This window comes from Manis javanica, chromosome 13, assembly GCF_040802235.1.
Source record: "Manis javanica isolate MJ-LG chromosome 13, MJ_LKY, whole genome shotgun sequence".
Lineage (NCBI taxonomy): Eukaryota > Metazoa > Chordata > Mammalia > Pholidota > Manidae > Manis > Manis javanica.
This window is the reverse complement of record NC_133168.1, coordinates 87,810,024-87,825,569: the sequence shown is the minus strand read 5'-3', so window position 1 is coordinate 87,825,569 and position 15,546 is coordinate 87,810,024. Positions and strand designations below refer to the sequence as shown.

General features: G+C 38.7%; 1 protein-coding gene across 1 annotated transcript; it reads right to left on the bottom strand.

The window, feature by feature from the left end:
• Positions 1–5,399: 5,399 nt before the first annotated feature.
• On the bottom strand, positions 5,400–7,851 carry LOC108389233 (olfactory receptor 7G2-like). Its single transcript, XM_073219478.1, has 3 exons — positions 7,752–7,851; positions 7,582–7,645; positions 5,400–6,387 (listed from the first exon to the last, which is right to left on the bottom strand). Exons 1-3 carry the CDS (start codon positions 7,849–7,851, stop codon positions 5,400–5,402), a joined length of 1,152 nt encoding a protein of 383 aa, XP_073075579.1.
• Positions 7,852–15,546: the final 7,695 nt, after the last annotated feature.

Below are 15,546 nucleotides of genomic sequence, written 5' to 3'. Positions count from 1 at the left end.
CACTAGATGAATGGATAAAGAAGATGTGTTACGTATACACAATGGAATATTATTCAGCCATAAGAAGAAAACAAATCCTACTATTTACAACAACATGGATGGAGCTAGAGGGCATTATGCTCAGTGAAATGAGTCAGGTGGAAAAACACAAGTATCAAATGATTTCACTCCTCTGTGGAGTATATGAACAAAGAAAAAACTGAAGGAACAAAACAGCAGAAAACTCACAGAACTCAAGAATGGACTAACAGTTACCAAAGGGAAAGGAACTTGGGAAGATGGGTGGGAAGGGAGGGATAAGGGGGAATAAGGGGTATTACAATTAGAATACATAATGTAATGGTGGGGGTGGGGGAATATGGGGCAGGCAGTATAACACAGAGAAGACAAGTAATGATTCTATAGCATCTTACTATGCTGATGGACAGTGACTGTAATGGGGTATGTGGTGGGGACTTGATAACAGGGGGAGTCTGGTAACTATCATATTGTCCATGTAATTTCACATTAACAATAGCAAAATAAAAAAAACATTTTTCTTTAAGGACTTCAGCACTTTCATTTGTTCATAAGTTTACTTTACATTTTATCTATTTCTATATGAGCTTTCTTAATCTCTATTTTTCCAGATATATTACTGGAAGTAAATTTTTGGCAAAATGGTGTGTTTGTGTCATTCCCGTCTTAATCTCATACACTTCAAATCCATGACTAATAGATAAAAAAGGCAAAGATATAACCAAACTATATGTAAAAAGTTTCCATGTACAAGCAAAAGAACTGAAACACAAGTGGTAGATGGCCTGGGGCCACGGAGCTCTACAGATTTACTTCTATCTCTATGAAGACACCCTTTCAGCTAATGAGAATGAAATACCCTTTAAAAAGACTAAATGCCTGATGTCGAAGACAGAAGTGGAAGTTCCTTATTTGTGACAAAAAGGATGAACACACAATTACGGGTATGAGTAGAACCATGACTATGGACTGATATACAATATTAAAAAAAAACTTCAGGAAAAACTGAAGTAATCTAACAGCTGAATCTGTGGTATTCTCAATGTCACTGAGCAAACAAGCGTCAGTAAACTGAATTCAGGAGTAGAGAACTGGGAATTGGTGAGTGTAACTGTGAACTTGGAAGACAAGGAAGCATGAGCACATGAGAGGAGAAAACTTGTTCATTCAGGTAAAATCTGTTAACCAAAAGGTTAACAGCTAGCAAGAGAAATAATCCTGAAACAGAAAACCAACAAGAGAATAATCAGAACATAAGAGGACCAGCATGGGCTGAAACAGATAAGAGGAAAAAAACATTAAAGAGGATATCAAAGAACTAATGTCAGACAGATTTTATCAACATTCTAGTGATGACACAGCAGACAAATGGTAGCCCAGGTGAGGTGGCTTTTGAACAATTCTAAATTTCTAGTGGCTTCAATCAAGGTGTGAATGGTGGAGATATAAGATTCAGCTGGATTTGGATATATTTTGACATATAAACAACAGGGTTCTCTGGAAAATTTGGCTCAGTTTATAAGAGAAAGAAGGGATCAAGGTTGGTGCCAGTGAGAGAAAAGTACTCAACAGCAGAAGAATTGGAGTTGCCATCAATGATGATGGGAAAAACTGTGAGCATATTCTATTTGTAGATCAATATCAGGATTTGGGTTCAAAATGCCTGTGTGGCATCTATGTGGGGATGTCAGTGGACAGATGAATATACACTTCTGGAAATCAAGGTATAGGAGCTTTATGGAGACATAAGTTTGGGAGCCTTTAGTGGGTTGATGGCATACAGACCATGAATCTGGATGCTATTGTAAAGAAGTGATGTTAGCTACAGAGGAGACTGAATGCTGATTCAAATGTCCCTCCTGTGGGGGGAGGCTGGGGAGATGAGGATTATGATTGTAGGAGACAGAGAAATAGTAGCCAGTGACAGAAGAATAAATCCAAAATAATGTGATGCTTAAAGAAGATAAAGAAAAGTATCTTAGTAAGAAATGAACTGAATCAGACATTCTTCCAAAGCAGAAATATAAATGGCCCACAAGCATATGAATATGTGCTCCACATCACTAATCTCAATTGGTAGAGCCCCTGTGAAAAGCAGTGTGATGCTTCCTAAAAGAGCTAAAAAGAGAAGTTCCATATGACCCAGTATTTCCACCTCTATAAAATTACCTGAAGAAAACAAAATCTTTGATTCAAAGATATATGCACCCCTATGTTTACTGCCGTATTGTTTACAATAGTGAAGATATGGAAGCAATCAAAGTGTCCATCAATAGATGAATGCATAAAGAGGATAGGGTACATATACAAAATGGAATATTAAGCAGCCATAAAAAAGAAAGAAATCCTGTAATTTGCAAAAATATGAGTGGATCTAGAGGGTATTATGATAAGTGTAATAAATGAGGTGGAGAAAGACAAATACCATATGAAATCACTTATTTTTGGAATCTAAAAATAAAATAAAACAAAAAGAACATAACAGCAGCAGATACAGGTGAAAGTAACTGGTGGTTACCATAGGGGAGAGGGGTTGAGTGGAGAGAGTGAAGGGGATAAAGGGACACAAAAATTCTTAATCAAAATATAAGTTGGTCACAGGGATGGTAGCATAGCATGGGTAGTATAGCTAAACATTCTGAAACGTCTTCCTATGTTGACAGGTGGTAAGTCTTCTAGTTGGTGTGAGGATTTAATAATGTGGGTAACTCTTAAACTACAGTGTTTTCTATTTGAAACCAATACAAGATTGTATATCAGCTATACTTCAATAAAAATAATACACTGAATCCATTTTGCTCATAACTCTATTAGGGGAAGGATTGAGAATTAAACAATGAGAACTTTGCAAGGTAGACAAACTTTATGACTCTTTAAGTGGTGGTCCAATTATTGTTACTATGGGGAGGTAAGAGAAAGGGCCTACTGTTCTACCACATTGATGAGTATCACTCCGAGCAGATTCTAATATATACTCTGTAATCAGTGTGGACTAATATGAACAGTTATTTCACTCCCTTTTAGAATTCCATTACTGATATTTCTCAATTTCATGCTAGTAGCTTCAAGCTACATATCAATATTTTAAAACTTATGGGTTATAAATAAAAATTACAGGGTTTGTAATCAATAATGTTGCAATTATTATCAAAGTGGGCAACCTGTGGAGCAATGTGCCATTGTGATTATGACCAAAAATAAAAAAGGGACTTGTTTGTTAATGCAATAAATTTAGTTTTAGCTGACTGATGTGACACAATAATTAAGACATAGCATATTGGTGCAGAGAAGCTGGCCTATTGTTCTGAAACAGTATCTGGAAAATTATAAATGCATACATGAGAGGTGTACTTATTACCAACTGGCATTATAGTGAATGGATGGGCAGTTCAATAAAAAGCTCTCAAATGTAAAAACAAATTTGGATTCCTATCTCACATCAAAAATAAAAATTAATTTGACCTTCATGTCTCAAATGGAAAAGGCAAAGTACCAGTCCTTTAGACTGAAGTAAGTAGGGGTTTCAACATCAAGACCTACTGAGCACCAATCATGAGGGACAATGTTGACATATAAAACTATTTCAAAATTCATCACAATAATGCATTACAAACATTGTAGATAAAGGACATGGAAAATGAGCCCTCACCTAATGAATAGATTTGCACTGCATAAACTCCTAAAGGATGGCTAAGCAATTGAATAAAGATCACATGAATTAATAAGAAAGAGATAAACAACTGTGTAAATATCATAGACACAGATTTCAATGGAAATATCATAGGCATGGCTTTCACACAAGGGGGAAAATAAGTGGCCCATAAGTTATGAAAATGCTTACTCTAAAAATAACAGAAATATAAATTAATTAAATGATATTATACAGCCCTTTATCAGAGTGAATGAAAATGTTCTGGTGATGATGTAGAATAGCAGGACCATATGATGTGAGGGTAACTTGGTCCCAATGCTCAGCAACGCTCCTTGAAGCTGCAAAAGGAGGAAAGATACATCCCAGTAGCCAATAATCCCATTCCAGCTGTAAAACCATCTCTGATGTATGCCAGGAGACACAGAAGAGACTATTCAGACAACTTTATTCATAAGAGGTAAAACTATCTGCCAAATATTCATCAACACCATAAAACCTGTCTTTTGCATTGTAACCATATATAATGTTCATAGAGAGCATTGAAAATGAACAAATATCTGCTAAACCCAGCAACATGATTGAATTCTCAAAACTGCAATGAGGAGCATAACAACCAAGAAGTGATATTCATTCATTAAGTTGAAACTTTAATTAGGACAAAAAGAATTAAACCTTTGTAACACATTGTATATATATACATGCAAAAGCAATAAAATAAGTAAAAAGTTATAAAAATGATATTATTGTAGGGCAAAACTCTACAATACCGGCGATTAAATGTTGGTTGCATCAACCCAGTTTCTCTGCACGGTTACATTTCTCCTGGCTTTTCTCTGGGTCTGGCTGCATATCTGTCTATATTATAAGGATATGTGTGATTACGTTTACTGTCTGTCCCCCCTGAAAATCCAGCTGAATGTCTTCCACTGAAATGACTCGATTTTCTAAATAAGTACCATTCACCCTGATGAGACAAATTAATATTTATATGATATTTATATTAAATCATATTAAGGAGAATTGGGATGTGGCCATACATTTTGAAGACCACCAGCCTACGCATGGCACATATGTATTCTGTTGACTCTGTGGACAGGTCTAGTATCAAGTGACCGAGGGAAGGACAATCAGGTTTCTGCCTCTGGGCATTATGTCCATGAATGACACCTACATCTGCTTCCCACTGATGAATCTCAAATATCACACAATCATTTCAAACCACCAGGAAAATCTAATTAAATCAACCTTATAGTTAATTAAAATTAGTGTAGTGGAGGCTTAAGTAGCCTTGGGAGGGTATGTTTTACAAACGACTAGTCTGAGGACTAAATTGGGGTTAGAAAGGCTTGATGACTTGCCCCACTGCACAGGGATGCACCCGGCATGGTTGTAACCACAGATCAGACAAAAGCTAGTCTCTAGAAATTACCACAGCCTTGCTTCAAAGCTTTCCTGATCCTACCCACCTTCTACAATGCTCCTTGTCTGGGAGGTAATCTACAAAAATGTCACTAAAATTAGAACCCCTGATTCAGCTTTGCTTCTATGGACCCTGGGCAAAGAAACTGAGTTTAGAAAACCGAAGTCATTCTCCAACATCCTGCAGCTGGACAAAAAGTATCATCACATTTCAAGCCCATGTTGACACGCACATGGCCATCATGTGATCTTATCATCTTAGAGCCACATGGTGGTGGAAAACAGGCATGTTGCTCACTAAAGAATCCTGTCACTTTGACTCATTCAAGAAAAACAAGCCTAAAGCAGGTGACCCCATTAAAGACAGATGTATCCTAGTAATTATTTTCCTCAAGGCCCCCTTCATGTCCCTGTTCCTCAGGCTGTAGATGAAGGGATTCATCATCTGGGGAACCACAATGTACATCATTGAGGCCACAGCAGCCTTCCTGGAAGAGTCAGTAACTACAGAGCTAATGTACACCCCAAAACCTGTCACATAGAATAAGGAGACAACTGAGAGATGAGACCCACAGGTGGAAAAGGCTTTACGCTTACCCTCCACTGAGGGCATTCTCAAAATGGAAGAGAGAATTTGAGTATAAGAGAAAATGATCCCAGATACAGGAACACCCCCAAATAGGCTGCCTAAAGAATATATCAGGAAATCATTGATGAGGGTATCAGAGCAGGCCAGCTTGATGACCTGAGCAAGTTCACAGAAGAAGTGGGGGATTTCCCTGTTTGTGCAGAAGGACAGCCTCAGCACCATCAGACTGTGGAGCAGGGCATCCGTCATGCTGAGGAGCAGAGAGAGCAGAATCAGGAGGACACAGAGTCGGGGGGTCATGATGACCGTGTACCTCAGTGGATGGCAGATGGCCACATAGCGGTCATAGGCCATTGCTGCAAGGAGACAGTTTTCAAAACCAACAAAAATTAGGACAAAACCAATCTGTGCAATGCAGTCAGTGTAGCTAATGTGCTGATTCTGTGCCTGGATGTTCACCAGCATCTTGGGGGTGGTGGTTGTGCTTATACAGATGTCAGCCAGGGACAGGAGGCAGAGGAAGGAGTACATGGGGGTGTGGAGATGGGGGTCAGAGCTGACGGCCAGGATGATGAGCAGGTTCCCCAAGACAGTGATCAGGTACATGGACAGGAACAGCCCAAGGAGGAAGGGTTGCAGTTCTGGATTGTCTGTCAATCCCAGGAGGAGGAATTCTGGAACATCTGTGTGATTCATGTTCTTGATGAATCTGATATAAAAGGGACAGTGAAAAAAATAGCTCCTGGTCTAATAGCAGCAACATCAATGGGGAACTTGTTAGAAATGAAAATTTTTGGTACTACTGAAGCCTTACTGTGTATAAACTCAGGGGTGAGGACCAGAAATGTATGTTTCAACAAGCCCTCCAGATGAATTTCAAACATGCTGATATTTGAGAATCAGTGCTTCAATAAATAGAAACAGTACCCTCTATGTATATTGTGAACCCAGATGAATATTCAGATCTGTCCCTCTGCTAATTTCTCTCTCCATCACCATCTCTCACACTATTTCTTTCCTGTCTTCCCATTACTGACCCAAAATTTTAGAGATCACCAAATCCATTTTACACATTGTGCCAACTGCTGAGACTGACACCAAGAATAAGACATGGCATTTCCTTTAGAAATATCCCATGCCTTCAAACAAACAGAAGGACAAGAATAATGTTACAAAATCTGCATCTAGAACAATGGTCCCCAATATTTGGCCTTTTTCAGAATCACCTAAAGGACTGGTCACATTACAGATGCATTTTACATGCTATGATCCCATTTACCCATGAGGACACTTGGGTAAGTAGAGGCTTGGTCATGGACAGGAAGTACAGTCAGTGCACGGCAAAGACTGGGTCTCAGTCTAGACCACATGTCTGCTGAGTCGACTCTCTTGAACAGTCTCTCTTAATGCCCCTGATGACACAGAACCAGCCTTTATAATCATACAGATTTCACAATTTCATTTAACATTTTTGACATTTTAATTCTGAGCAATGTCCAAACTCTTTTCCAGCTCCTGCCATGTATGTCTACCTCTACCCATGAAGTAGCATGTAGCAGGTCCAGGCATCCATCCAAGCATATGGTCAGCTCCTGGCAAAGAGAAGAAATGCTGCCCATCAGCCTGAAGCTCATAAGACGCCCCGGTTGAAACGGTCCTCATCGGCCGTAGTGGTTCATTCTACAGGAAGCAGACACTGTGTCGGGGAGATGCTCTGCCTCATCCTGAGAGGATGTCTTCCCCTAAGGTGACAGTGTCATATCATTAAGAAAAACAGTTAAATGTGAGAAAGAATGAACTGTATTGGCATATAGGAAAATAAGAACAATCTGTTGGTCCAAAGAATACCGAGACAAGATAATGCAGAAATACATGCCACTTACAAGCTAATCGAGTGACCTACAGGATGGTCTCTGTGAAGCCGTGGTCCTCGCTCTCCTGGGGAGCCTGCAGTGGCCGCGACAGCCCTTATCATTTGGAGGATTACGTGAACTCAAACAGTGATTTCAGCTCAGACCAGCACTTGCTTTGTGAAGTGGGAACATTGTCTCTGCAGAGGCCTCGTGTCCTCACTTGTGTAACGGGAACCCTCATCAGACCTTATGGGGATGTTGCAATGATGACGATGAATAGAAACACTTCCAGCCTGGCAGTCAGCACAGGGCACCCCCATCCTGACATTTCCTGTCATGGTTCTATTTTTTCTGCCATGAACAGCAGCCCCAGGAATGTTTCACTCATCAAAAGAAAGCAATGGGCTCGGCAAGTGGAAGAAAAACAATCAAAAAGAACATCCCAACTGTGACAATAGCAAATTTCAGGGAAGAGATTAAAAGCTGAGATTCGAGTTGGGAACCTTTATCATGTAAGAAAGGAATGAAGGTGACATCGGTGATGTTATTATTCATCTGGCAAGAACAGGGGATGAAATACACAGCAATTTAAATGAATTAAATAACAAAAATAATTAGATATTTGAATGAACACAAATAACAAAAACCTACAGGAGAAAAAACACATATGACAGAAATCCTACAGCATGAGAAATTTTAAAATATTTCTTGATCCTAAACACATGCATTTATTTTTACTATGAATCATTCAAGTGAAAGAAAATTACAAATACACCAGTGGAGATCTTGGTTCCAGCCAGTAAACATTATCAAATTCACTTATATCAGCATTACTAGGTGTTTTTATTACAATATTTAATACAAATATATTTGAAGTCCCTGTATCATGTATTTATACAATCTTGATTCTTTTACTTCCACAAGGAAACATGACACTAACTTGATATAGAGGATTCCTCTGCACTTTTTACTATATTTAATATTATGATAACACAAAAAATTGCACTGTTTTGAATTTTCAAACATCTTTGTGAATATAACCACACCGTATATGTCATTTACAGTTGGCTCTCTCATGTAATTTATTTTTTGATTAATTTGATATTTAGTCCAAGCTGCATTAATATAAAACAAGACCATAATCTTTTTTATCATATATAAATCTTAAAAAAAGAAAAAGGAAAAAAAATTGAAATAAAAATACCTCAGGAATTATCTTACTATACAGTTACATCATAATTTATTTCTCCATGTCCTAATAGGAATTATGCTTACTTCCTCTCTATATATATATAATTATGAATGGAGATACAGTCCAAAGTCATGCATAAGGGAAACCATTGTGTTCAAGGTAGTATGGCTCTAGAAGTGGAGGAGGGAAAAGAGAGGGTAATTCAATAGGGGCACTTTTGTAGGCATATTATTGTGTTATTTTATATAAAAACTTAAAGGCAATACAATACAATGTCAGCATTCATTCATTCTGAACTGATATGAGTGAGGGGTGGGCATATGCCTTATAAAAATCACAATATCTTTTCTTTGTGTTGCTAATGTACTAAGTTATAAAAAAGAAAAGAAAAGGAAACAAATAAGAAATAACAGTGTTTCTGCTGCTTTTACTTGAAATATTTGGTAGTTTTTTAAAGAACAGGTGAGACTAGGAAGGGACTAGAAATCCCAGTTTCTTGGGCCACCCTCTTATTCCCCAGATTGGCTATAGGGACAATACAACAGGTGTTCTACACAATCATGTTATAAAGAACCAGGAAAGAGAATCAAAGGTAAATATCAGCAAAGCATTTCCATGTTACCACCCCAAGAACTGAAGTAAATATCAGAAAATTTAACAGAAATCCTATCTGAGAAGGGGCAGATTTTGGCTCTGGAGGAAATGCACCATACAGAATGGGGTTAGGACACCAGGAGAATGAAGGCCAGGGAGCACTGGTGCCATGGGATATGTAAATCCCATATATGGGATGTCCAGTACTCCCTGGCTTTCATTCTCCTGGTGATAGTGAGGCCGGAGCTCCATGGCCTACTGGGATCTGATCATTTTAAGCATGAACCCTCCTCACTGCCTCCATGGGAAGGAATGTTGGTAGAACACCGGCCCTTATTTCCAGTGCATTAACTCAGGGACTTGGGTTACCTGGTTGGCTTCACTGAGGAGTGATGTGCGATGCAGCCCCTGGATGTGGAAGAGGGAGGTCTGTTCTCAGGAAGGGCAGACAGCCTGACAGAGGAACTGGCTCATGATGAAGCAGGAGCATCCCTGTGAGGAACCTCAGGTGTGTTGGTTGCTGACTCGGTGGGGCTGTTGTGTGAGGAGGTCACAGGCTGACTCTCTGTCTCCCTGGGGGCTCAATATCCCAAGTCCTCATTAGCCAAGCCAATTTAGTGTCATTCTGATCCCAAAGCAGTGCAAACCCTTACAGACCAAATCTATACACAGTAGGAATTCAGGATGGCTGCGTACCAACTACTTTTTACCCACCTGTGTGTGTTTACCTGGCTTCACTTGCCTTGCATCTGTACACACACACTATTCTCTAATTAATTTTTTGTTCTTCTCATAGTTACAAACAAAGGCATCTTTGTTTCTGCAGGGGCCAAGAGCAGGCTGCCCCAAGATGTGCCACTGGGACTTGCATATTGTCTCAGAGTTGAAAGCAATCAAGGCCCAAAAAACTCAGAAAGAAACTTGACCTCTCCCCTCAATTTAATTAAAATATTTTTCAAAAAAATAAAATATTTTATTGAAGTATCATTAATATACAGTATTATACTGTACAACATAGTGATTTGACAGTTACGTACATTATTAAATGGACACCTGACTAGTGCATAAAAACAGTTTAGATGGAGCACCTACTCTAGTAGGACAGCCATCCCCATAGGTAACTACATTCTAATGTGAATAAGGGGCGGTAGACAGGAAAGGCTGTGGCTAGGCTGTATCTTCCCTCTCTGTGTGCCATCATTTCTGTGTGGCCCAGCAAACATTTGTTTACCAAATATTTACTCTTTCATATTCCTGTGATTGGCTCCCTTCTCCTTTGTAATCTCAGACCTGTCCCCTCTTCTCCTTCCTTCAGAATGACATACAGACCCACGGTCCTTACTGTCTTTGGCATTTGTAGCTATGAACTCCTACATATGAAATTAAACTTTGTTTTTTCCCCTGTTATTCTGTCTCCTGTCAATTTGATTCTTAAACAAGCAGAAGAACCTTGAGCAATAGAGGAAATTTCTTTCTCCCCACATTCCAGAAAAGGCTCCCTGGGGAATCAGAACCAGCTTCACTGTTGGCTTGGAGGGTGCACATCAAGAAACCCAAGTCCAGTTTTAGGTGTGAAAACATACTTTCTCTATGGCGGTATAAATATTTATAAATACAGTTAAGGTGTTTTAAGCAATGTTTCCTAGTAAGAGTCACCAGGCACCATAAAAAATACATTGTCATCTTACATTAAGTTTTCATAAAGAAATAAAATAACACATGTATATGTGAAGTCCCCCCCTTCCCACTTTATTTTCCACATTCTTGATAATTTTTCCCTTCCCAGAGGGAACCACTACATTGACCTTGATATGCGCTATTTCCCCCTGCATTTTCAGTATATTTCATGTGAAAGTGGGTGGCTTCAGGAAACACTACCCCAAAATATGGCATCTTGGCATATCAAAAATTTTAAGTCAAAGAGGTTCTTAAAATATCAGAAGCAAGAAGTTCACTCGGACATTCTCCCGCATGTTTTCCCTGAGCAAGTCAGAAAACCTTCAGGTGAGCCCTCCCGGTCGGCAAAGGCAGCGAGTATCCTTGTGTCCAAAGGCAAAGGGCACAGAGAAGAGCTCCGAGAAAGGCGGCCTGCTCAGTGCCCCCCATTCCCTCTGGCCTCTCGTGCTTCCACACGACTTCCCACTCTTCATCAGACCTAGCACACAGATACTCATGTCTAACTGTTTCTTCCGGTCTCCATTTCCTGTGAATGCCCCCACGCCATGTAAAACATATGTTAAATAAATGTGTACGCTTCCTTCCTAGTAATATTTGTCAGTTCAATTTTCAGACCCGGTCAGGGAACCTAAGAGAGTAAAGCAAATCGTTTTCCTCCCTGTCTTGTCAAGGTGTTTCAGGTTTGGTAAGTTCACTATGGATTCAGTGAGAAGGAGGAATAACAATAGAATATTCTTGGGGTAAAAAGTGTTTATCACCCAGATTTATTCTCCCTGCGATACTCCAAGCACTAGAATCACGTCTGCAATAAACAGTCGGCAGGTCTGCAGTCCTCCTTCATCTCTGCCTCCATCCAGGGCATCCAGAGCACTGGGCGGAGCAGCTTATATAGTGACTCAGTCAAAGCAGTTCATTGTCTGTGGGTGTGGGAGCAGGAGCCTGACAGGGACCAGTGACAGCACCAGGTAGTTTAGGTTCAGGTGAGGATCCTGGCCCAGGGGACTCAAGTGTCCCCACCCTCCCTTATGATACTGTCCATAATACATCCGTACTCTGTGCTTCAGTTCTTTATATGCTGAAAAGGTCATTTAAAACTGCTGTTTAATACATTTTGTGATTCATCACTCTTGGTACATTTCACTCTGGGTCATCAAATTTAACTGTGTGACGTATCATTTATGACATAATTTTCTCTATTAATTAGACATTTTTATGGGCACGTATATATTATACATGTATGTATATTCCAATTCATATGCGTGTATGTGCACATATATTTGTTTACATACATGTATATAATATATGCACATTATATAGATACATACATACACACATATACATATTTATGTGAGAACAATTTAAAATAAACCCTGGAAACAAAATTCATGACTGGTGATGTGAAAAGCGAAGGAGGGGAATTGAATAGAATATAAAGAATTTATCTTCTTTCTGTATTTTGACATTAGGAAGATAATTCGAATGGCAACATGTTAATGTTTGTAAATTCTGGATTTTTTGCTCCTATTCTGTACAACTCTGCGTCTCTATGTATCTCACATGCCAATAGGGACACCAGGAGAGTGCAGGTGTCACCTGTAGAGTCAGTTTGGTTGTCCACCTTGTTCCCCTTCCTCCTCATCACTGGGAACAGGTAACGAACAGAGACATCCCCCATCAAGTTATCAGGGAGAGAAAAGGAATGCAAACGTAAGAAGAAATTGACCAGGCTGCCTATGGTCTTCGACTAGTAGATAAAGACCTCTCCGTCTCCGCTCCCAAACATGACCAAGGAGACTTCCAACTACCTGAATTACAACACTAAAGGGAAATCCTTTAGTGCTCCCTAGGATGTTGAGATATAAATATCATGCTTTGTCAGTGCAAAGTCATTTTAACTAGGATGTGGCTCAGTTATGCTATATACTGCTGGTCACAGAAAAGAAACAGCAGACCCCAAATGGAGTTATTTGCTCCCCATGACAGCAAGCCCAGACTTAGTTACAGTTTCAACCTGTTCCAAGAACGTGACCTCTTAACAGTTGATCTGATATTTCCTTACCAGCATTAGGGAGATAATCTGCACAATAAACCCTGGTAGTCCCTTCCCCCAAAAGAGATGTCCTAGCCTGAAATAATCCATATTTTTTTTATTTTGCTAATAACTTCCTTGCCCCGCACTCATGCCTATAAAACCTCCCATCTCTCTACCTGCTGGATGGCATGTTGTCAATGAATTACTTGATAAACCAATTAGGTGTTCAAGTGACCTCAACTGAATTTTGCCTTTTAACATGCCCTGTGTGCAAATTCACAGTTTATTTATCACAGAAGTGAAGTGGGATTACGGTAACAGGATGGACTATTTATTAAAAGGTACAGAGACATAAAAATAAACTTTATTCCTGCCTCACATCAAAGACAAAACTGAATTGCAGATGGAGAATTTTGTAGCCAAAACTACAAATTCTTCAGATTCAAGTAACTAGGGATTTCACAAGCAAGGTATTATGAAAAATATGGAAAAAGTCAACTATATCAAAACTAAGCAGTTCTGTTCATTTCTAAAACTCTATAAAGGTTATGCAAAAGCAAGCCACACAGCTAAAGAATCAGCAATGCATGTGGGTAGGAAGAATTAATATTGTCAAAATGACCGTCCTGCCCAAAGCAATTTAGAGATTCAGTGCTATCCCTATCAAAATTGTAACAGCACTTTTCAATGAACCAGAGACAATACTTCTGAAATTCATATGCAACCAAAAAAGACAGAAATAGCCAAAGCAATCCTCAGATAGTAGAACACAGCTGGGGCGATTATACTCCCTGACTTCAAGCTAAATGACAAAGCAACATTAATTAAACAGTATGGTACTGACACAAGATTAGACCCATCTACCAACAGGAAAGAAAGAGAGAACTCGGATATAAATGCATGCATATATGGTCAATTAATATACGATAAAGGAGCCATTAATATACAGTGGTGTAAAGATAGCCTTTCAATAATTGTTGTTGGGAAAACAGCTACATGTAAGAGAATGTAATTGGATTACTGTCTAACTCCATACACAAAGGTCAACTTAAAATGGATCAAAGACCTGAATGCAGGATATTTAACCATAAAACTCTTAGAAGAAAGCAAAGGAAAACATGTCTTGATCAAAAGTATAGAGCAATATTTTTCCAGACACATTTCCTCAGGCAAGAGAAACAAAATACAAAGTGAACAAGTAGGAATATATCAAACTAAAAAGCTTCTGCACAACAAAGGACACCATCAACAGAACAAAAGGTAAACTATAATATGGGAGAATACATTCCTAAATGATTTCCATAAGGAAAACATGGTTAATATACACAATTGAATTTTATTCCACCATGAATAAAGAATGAAATCCTGCCGTATGCAACAACATAGATGATTCTGGAGGGTATTACGCTAAGTGAAACAAGCCCGGCAGAGAAAGACAAATACCATATGATTTCACTTATTTCTGGAATCTAAAACAAAAACAAAAAAATTGTAGTAGATTCATTGCAGTAGACACAGAGAAGAGACTGCTGGTTACCATGGTGGAGTGGTTGGGGTGGGTAGAAAGAGAGATTGAAGGGGATAAACAGCATGGAAATTCTCAATCATAATATAAGTTGGTCTCAGGGATTGTAGTATACCATCGATTCTGCAACATCTTTTTATGTTGACAGATAGTAACTGTACTAGTTGGGGTGAGAATTTAATACTGTGGGTAACTGTTGATGCACTGTGTTTTCTACTTGAAACCAATATAAATTGTATATCAGCTATACTTCAATAAAATATATATAATAAACTGAATCAATGTTAATAAGTCAACTAAGGGAAGGATTGAGAATTAATGAGTTTTTAACAAGGTAGAGAAACGTGATGACTCTAAGAATATATGGGTGGAACAAATTTGTGCTACTGCAGGAATATGCCTCTTCCTCTACCATCCTGTTGGTATCATTCTCTGAGCACACCCTAGTGTGTACTCTGTAATCAGTATGGACTAAGCATGAACAGATATTTCACTATCATTGTAGAATTACACAACCAATGTTTCCCAATTTCATAATAGTTGCATCCACAAATACCTTACAGGCTAAAGATAAAAATTATGGGTCTTGTAGTCAATAATGCTGCAGTAAATATCACATTGTCATAAAAGTGGTTATCCTGTGGTACAATATACTATTGGGATTCAAACTAAAATAGGAAATGGGACTCATTTGTTACCACAATAAATTTAGTTTTAGCTGACTGATGCGATACAATAATTGAGACATACGATATTGGCGCAGGATAGCAATCAGACCTGTTCTGAAAAGAACATCCAGAAAAATACCAATGCATAGATGAGCAATATACTTATTACTGATTGACATTATGGTGAATGGATGGACATTGTAATAAAAATCTCTCAGACATAAAACAAATTTGGGTTTCTAACTCACACCAAATATAAAAATTAATTTCACATAGCTTTATTTCTCATGTAAAAGGCTAACATATCTGTCCTGCAGGATGCATTAA

Coding starts and splice junctions, on each gene's coding strand:
- LOC108389233 (XM_073219478.1), bottom strand. CDS start 7,851: ATGGGGGTGCCCTGTGCTGACTGCCAGGCTGGAAGTGTTTCTATTCAT. Junction 7,646..7,751: donor TGAGGGTTCCCGTTACACAA/GTGAGGACACGA, acceptor CCAAATGATAAG/GGCTGTCGCGGCCACTGCAG. Junction 6,388..7,581: donor GGCTTCACAGAGACCATCCT/GTAGGTCACTCG, acceptor CTTTTATATCAG/ATTCATCAAGAACATGAATC.